General features: G+C 39.7%; 1 protein-coding gene across 1 annotated transcript; it reads right to left on the bottom strand.

Annotated features, from left to right (window-relative positions):
• Positions 1-1,505: 1,505 nt before the first annotated feature.
• LOC309501609 (uncharacterized protein) lies at positions 1,506-6,647 on the bottom strand. The gene is made up of 2 exons (XM_082173750.1): positions 3,503-6,647; positions 1,506-3,239 (listed from the first exon to the last, which is right to left on the bottom strand). Exons 1-2 carry the CDS (start codon positions 4,601-4,603, stop codon positions 3,222-3,224), a joined length of 1,119 nt encoding a protein of 372 aa, XP_082029876.1. The 5' UTR covers positions 4,604-6,647; the 3' UTR covers positions 1,506-3,221.
• Between the last annotated feature and the right edge of the window lie 840 nt (positions 6,648-7,487).

A 7,487-nucleotide genomic window follows, 5' to 3' on the forward strand; every position in this document is an offset into this window, starting at 1 on the left:
ACACCGTAGATGGTAAAGTAACCGTTAAAGATAAGGTAGTTTGCCGAATTTGATGTTATTTTAGATATTTAGACGAATAGATATTCGAATACATTGCTTGATATTTGATACCCTTTAGAATAAAATTTTTCTCAAAAGTGACAGCCCTATATATATATATATATATATATATATATATATATATAAATCTTTTTCAGTGGAGATAGGTACATTTTCTTCATCTTCTGCACCTATAATTAGTGGAGTTCCTCAGGGCTCTATTTTGGGTCCCCTTCTTTTTAACTTGTATATGCGTCCATTGGGGGATATTATTAGGAAGCACAATGTTTCGTTTCATTTTTATGCAGACGATTCACAGCTGTACCTGCCGTTAAAAGCTGGCGATTCAATTCAGCCTTTGTTGGAATGCATCGGGGACATTAAGAAATGGTTTTGGTAAATTGCTAACTATCTCCAAATTAATGAGGACAAAACGGAAACAATTGTTTTTGGTTCCCCAAAATTGAGGAGTAGTATTATTAAGGAGCTAAGCAATCAGTTTCCCTCTGTTTCCTCCCAAGTTAGGAACCTTGGTGTTATCATGGACTCAGAATTGTGCTTAACTAAACAAATAAATTCCGTTGTTAGGAATAGTTTTTATCAATTGCGGATTATTTCCAATATTAAATAGTTTTTGTCAGCGCAAGACTTGGAGAAGGTTACGCATGCGTTTATTACCTCACGCCTAGATTACTGTAACTCTTTGTATCTGGGTCACCCCAATTTTAGTGTCCGTTCATTGGCTCCCGATTCATATTAGAATTCAGTTTAAAATCTTGTTGTTTGTTTTTAAAGCTCTTAATGATCAATCTCCATTTTACCTTAAAGATCTTCTTACTCCTCTGTCACCTTCCAGATTAAGATCTGCAGTCAAGGCTCTATTATATATTCCCTGCTCCTGTTTAAAAACTAAGGGAGATAGAGCTTTCTCAGTTGCCGCCCCCCGTCTATGGAATCAATTGTCTCTGGACATCCGCCTTGCACCTTCCATTAACATTTTTAAATCAAAATTGAAAACATACGTCTATTCTCTGGCGTTTTGATATTTATCATTCTTGTTTCACTGTTTGTTTTGTTTGGTTTTACGTTTACTGTGCTTTTATTTATTTTATTTGTCATTACTATGGCCAGCACTTTGGATAGCTCTGCTATGTTGAAATGTGCTTTATAAATAAAATGTACTTACTTTACTTACTATATATATATATATATATATATATATATATACAATAACACCATCTGTACAATTTAGAAATCATTACAGTTTACAAACCAACACCATTTTTATTTTATGAGACAGCAGTACAATTATTCATTACATTAGTTTTTTTTTCCTGCTTTATTTTAATATTAGATTTATTTATTTTAGAAAGCATGCTGAACAGATAAAATCAACAAAAAAAGTTATTAATTTTTGAGTGATTAATAATTTTCTTTTGAAAAACATTTAATAACAAGTAGATTTCTCTACATAAACATTTACAAAGATTAGCAAATGGCCTGTTTTCATTATAAGACAAGCCTTTTATTTCACTGTAAATGAATTAAATCAATGCATTTAACTATTAATGGACATCTCAACTGTTTGCTAATAATAAAAAGACTCTTGAGTAAGTAAAACTGCCTCAAGGAACTACAAAATGCAAAGAAATTCTTTTTTTAACTGATGTCCCCATTAAAGCATTATAGCATCCCATCCTGCTCGCTACACACTCACAAATGCACATGCACACACACAAACAAACACACACACAGGCTAACTCAGCATTTGAGCTGAGAGATGAAACACCTGTCAATGACATCCTCAGGTCAAGCATTGGGCACATCAACCTTGTTGTTGAAGACCCCCTTTTACATGTATTCTTGGATGTAGGAGATCATAGAAGCTTATCTTGAACTTAAAACATAATTTAAAAGGAACATAAAACATCTCTAAGTGTACTTGCAATGGGAGTGTGTTTACGCTGACTTACATTTTAAGGTACAACATGCAATTATTTAATCCATCCGCAATTACTTGTAATACGGTATTATGTGATCTCTCAGAGAACCTGTGGGATTACATTGCATTTTATTTTATTACAGGCCTACGTGCTACTTCAAGTCATATTTACAGCTCAGAAATATCAATGAGAATATGTTCTGTCACATGGCAGGCTTGCTAGTAAATATTGAAAAGACTGCTCCATTATGCTTGTTTCCTGGAATAAACACAATAAGAATATCCAGCATAAATATGGATTTCATGTCTCCGGGATTTGAAACTCACAGCAAAGTACCTGTGTGTCAAATGCCTTTGACAGCAAGAGTTATGTGTTGCCAGATATTAAAATGAATGAATACTTCACAGCTCCACTGGCTGTGTTTAGCCATGGGGGAAAATTTATTTGAACATGAAATCTGAAAGAGACTTCAGTTTATTTCTTGTCTTGTTAAAAATGAATAGATAAACTAATGGCAAAAAAAATACAAATTAATGTTTTGCCATTTCTGGTGTGGTCTTGAAATGTATTTTTATGTTTTTTTTATTAGTAGTGAAAAAATTTATTATTATTTTACTTATAAAACAACTAAGAGAATATAACAATCACAACTTTAAAATGATTTCACGAAGCTTTTTGCTGTTTAATAGCTGGAACAACAAAAGTACTCTTTGAAGCCTGCCTGTGATTTAGCAATTTTACTTTTCTCTGGTTAGGTGCACTTCTATGTCCTCCTACTGACATCCTGGGGGAACATATAGCCCCTGTAATTGATTCACTTGTTAATGCTGACGCTTAGAGACAAACAGGAGCTCTTGCGGACGTCCTTGTTCAAGCTGGAAACAATTTAGGACTTCCAACACTGTGCCCCACACCCTTGCAGTAGGGGAATCGACTTGGTATTGATATACCTTCCCTTTCATTGAAGCCAGGGAGATAGAGAAAAATCAACAGCAGTGGGCCTATGGGAGAAACTTTTGAAGCAAGATTGATGCACCCCATGTTCACAATCCCTGTTAATTCCAGTCCTGTTGCTCCATAGATCAGTAGTTATCTTGTATTGAAAGCTTGTGGATTGCAATGCTTCATGTAGTCATGGAAGTCTTCTCACAGCTGAACTGAACGCTCTTCATCAGGTCACAATAGGGTCATTCCATGTCAAATCAACCAAATTTTGGAAACTTCCCCGGCTCAAATTTTTTATTTTGTTATTTTTTTCTGATGAAAGACAAACATAAATATTGATGTAAGCTTAATCATTAAATGTCATGGATGTATATTTACTGAGTAATCCAGTATTTTGTAGATGGGGGTCAAAATGACAAATTTGGGGCCAAATTACAGAGGGGAAAAATGACTTTAGAAAGATATTTAAATTAGTTTACTTTAGCAATCTTTGGTCAAAATATATTGTTCACAAGAAGTGCTTTTCCCCATCTTTGAACTTGATCATGATCTGCAGGATTTTCTTTTGTACGTACATAATGCCACTGCTCAGGTCTTGAGGAGTGACAGATACGTTGGACTCTATTGTGAACATACACGTAGAATCGCTTTGACTCGTTATAAATATAGCCGAGCACCACTTTGCTGTCCGTAAAGAACTTTATGTCATCCAACTTTAGATCCAGCTCATCCTGAATGAGATCTGCTATCTCTACTGCTAAGACAGCAGCGCACAGCTCCAGCCTTGGGATGGTAGGTTTGGACAGAGGTGCTAGCTTTGCCTTGCCCATAACTAATCCTACTTCAACTTTCCCATCTTTCTGAAGTGCTTTCACAGCACCTATGGCCTTGGTCGATGCATCCGAGAATACACACAATTGTGTGTGCACTGCTTCAGTGAGTGAAGTTGTTATGTATGTACGACAAACATGAAGCTGTTTTAAGTCTTGGAGTGAATCTCTCCAGGCTTCCCATCTGATTAGCTTGTCTTCTGGGAGAGATGTATCCCAGTCTGACAGTTCAGAGGTAAATTCTCTGAGAAGGGCTCTTCCCTGGATCGTGACAGGTGCCAGTAAACCCAGAGGATCGAAAATACTGTTGACAGTGGAGAGGACTCCACGGCGGGTGAATGGTTTGTTAATGATCGATGCAGAGTAAGTGAAGGTGTCATTCATGATCTCCCACAGCAGACCCAAGCTCCGTTGTGTGGGTGAAGTTTCTCCACTCAGATCTAGGTCCTTGATTACTGGAGCACAATCTTCGGGAGGGAAAGCGTCCATGAATGTCTGAGCGTTTGAAGCAAACTTGTGTAAATGGACATTTGACTCAGCTAGTGAGGCCTGTGTTCGTTGAAGCAAATTGATTGCTTCAGCTTCAGATGGTATGGATATCAAGCCATCATCAACATAGAAATGTCTTTCCACAAACCTGACAGTGTCAGCACCATATGATTCCTGTGTGCCTTCTCTGATAGCTCTTCGCAGTCCGTAAATTGCCACAGAAGGAGATGGCCCATTGCCAAAGACGTGGACCTTCATTCGATAATCAACAATTTCCTTGTTGACATCATTGTCCTTATGCCATAAAAAACGGAGGAAGTTGCGATGGTCTTCACGCACCAAGAAACAGTGGAACATCTGCTAAATGTCCGCTAGGATTGCAACCTTCTCTTTCCGAAAGCGTAGCAGAACGCCCACAAGGGAGTTATTAAGGTCAGGGCCTGTGAGGAGCACGTCATTGAGAGAAACACCTGAGTATTGAGCACTGGAATCAAAGACCACCCTGATCTGATTGTTTTTTTTTTGGATGGTAGACCCCAAATGTTGGAAGATACCAACATTCATCCTCTTCTCTCAGTGGCAGTGCTACCTCAGCATGTCCGTTAGCGAAGATCTTTTCCATAAATGCCATATACTGTTGCTGCATCTCAGGTTTCCTCTTCAGGGTACGTTGCAGGGATGTAAATCGGTTCACTACTTGCTTTTTATTGTTTGGCAAGGGCTGGCGTGGTTCTCTGAACGGCAGAGGAGCTACCCAGCTGTTAGCATCATTTCTGTAGACGTTTGTGTCCATTATTTTCAGGAAAGCTGTGTCTTCCACTGATGGAGCAGGTTTGTTATCATGCTCAGTTCTGTTGAACACTGTCTGTCCCAGCATCTTCTCAGTTACTCTGGCAGACATGTTACAGCTTGGCTGCATCTTCCTTAACCTGCATGAAGCTTGTGCAGGGTTGAAAGATTGAATGGCGACCATTTTCTAGCACATTAGTCTTGAATGTGTTGACTGTTGGCTTATGTACATTACCCAGGCACACTTCTCCTATTACTACCCAGCCCAGGTCCAGTCATTGGGCAAAGGGGGCGTTGTTTGGTCCATTGACCTGCTGCCTGACCTTGTGTGCCCTGATGACATCTCTTCCGAGTAGCAGCAGTATTTCTGCCTCTGGTTCCAGTTCTGGGATATGCTTAGCAATGTGTCAGAGATGAGACTGGTGTAGAACTGCACACGGCGTTGGAATTTCAGACTGATTATTCACGATCTCATGACACTCAATGAGTGGTGGAAGAGAGATGAGAACTTTTCCATCCAGTGACTCAATCTGAAATCCTTCTGCTTTCTTGCCAGATGTTTCTTGGGTACCAGAGCAAGTTCTGAGATGATATTAGAATGGTTTGCTTTCCACGTCAAACAGCTCGAAAAACTCTGGTCTGGCTAAATGAACGATTGCTCTGGTCGTCCAGAATTACATAGGTTTTAATGGCCGTGTTCTTGGAACCCTTGGGGTATATCTTTACGAGGCATATTTTTTGAACATGAGCACTGACCTGGACCGCAAACTTCTGTACAGCTTGTACTGACAATAGCCGTGTTAAAATTATCTTCTCCCTCCCCGCCGTCCTCTTGTGACGGTGAAGGAGCCTTGACTGCTTGAGGTGTTGGACCAGGATGCATGGCCGCATCATGATATATACTGCCATATTCAGCGCACTTCACAGAAGACTTGCATTCTTTAGCGAGATGAAAAATTGAAGAACAGCATTTTAAACATATTCCTTTCTCCTTGAGGAAGGCCTTTCTGTCGTCGAGGAGTTTGTTTCTGAATGTTCTGCATTTTTTCAGAGGGTGTGGTTTATTATGCAATGGACAGATTTTGTTTGGGTCATCATTGACTACACACACATCTGTTTTGTGCACTGAGATGGGTTTGTTGGTATGGAAACTCTTCACAATGGATCTATCTGGTTTTGTTAGTGTTGTAGCTATGAGTGTTGTAGCTGCTTTGATACATAAAGCTAGGGTCGTTTCGCTTCTTTGCCTCAGAGCACAAAAAGTTACAGAAATACTCAAAGGGAGGAAAGTGACCATGATTGTTTTCTTTATACCATGACCCAGAAGTCACCCACTTGTCCTGAAGCCCATATGGAAGTTTCTCTACAATAGGTCCAATTCCACGTGAAGTGTCGAGGTATAACAGACCTGTAAGATAACCATCTTCTTTTTAGCACCTTGGATTTCCATTAACAAGTCTCAGAGTTCACGTAATTTGGTGTGATCTTTAGCAGAAATCCTAGGAAAACTGTCCAACCGCTGAAACAGTAGGCGCGTTTCCATTACAGATTAATGGAACTATTGCGAAATGACGCCATTTCCATTAACTGATGTTATGTGACTAAAACTACATTTTTTCCTCTCGCGGCTAGTGACTTTTCAATTACTTCTGGCGCAGCATAGCACTCACATGTAGTCTGTCCCATGCTTTGTATAAAGCAAGATTGGAATTGCTGACATGCACAGAGCGGATGCGTTTCACTTGTTCGCCAGATTCCTTTACCAGCCATTTAGTCATGAGGTCTAATTCTTGAGTTGCTGTGAGGTGGACTTCACGAGCTGCATTGGTGAATGAGGAATACCATGACCGGTAATTCTCTGGCCTATCATCAAATTGGTACAGTCCTGAATTAACAAGGTCTCGTCTTGCTAAATACTGTGCCAAAGGCTCTGCATGAGGTGGCGTGCCAGCTGGAGGAATGCATCGAGGAACATATGACTTATGTTCGCATGTGCGTTCATGATGGATCCTGTCCTTCTGACTTCATCGCACCCACAGACAGATCAGATAGGTTTGCTGCAGGTAAGTACATACTATCAGCTTTCTCAGACTTCGGCTTGTTGTTGATAGACTGCATACGTGAAATATGTTTTGCAGGTGGGCTCCATGTTATGAAACTGTTATGCGAGTCAGCGTTGAATGAAGGAGCGACAGGTAAGCCTGATAAGAGTGGAGAGGGAGAATGACTCTGAAGATTGATTTGAGAATTGACATATTCACTGATACGTTCAATTTTAACTTTCTCTGATTCAGATCCTCCTCTTTCAACTGCAGCATGCATTGCAAGTTCAGTATCTTCCAGCACTTGTGCTTCCACTGCGGCCACATCAGCTTCTCGATGTAGCATTAACACTTCCAACTTAGTGTCTATTCTTACTGTTTCCAGCTGGTTTTGAGCTTCTCTTGCAGCC

Source organism: Leuciscus leuciscus (genome assembly GCF_965113295.1).
Source record: "Leuciscus leuciscus genome assembly, chromosome: 6".
In the NCBI taxonomy this organism is placed as follows: Eukaryota; Metazoa; Chordata; class Actinopteri; order Cypriniformes; family Leuciscidae; genus Leuciscus; species Leuciscus leuciscus.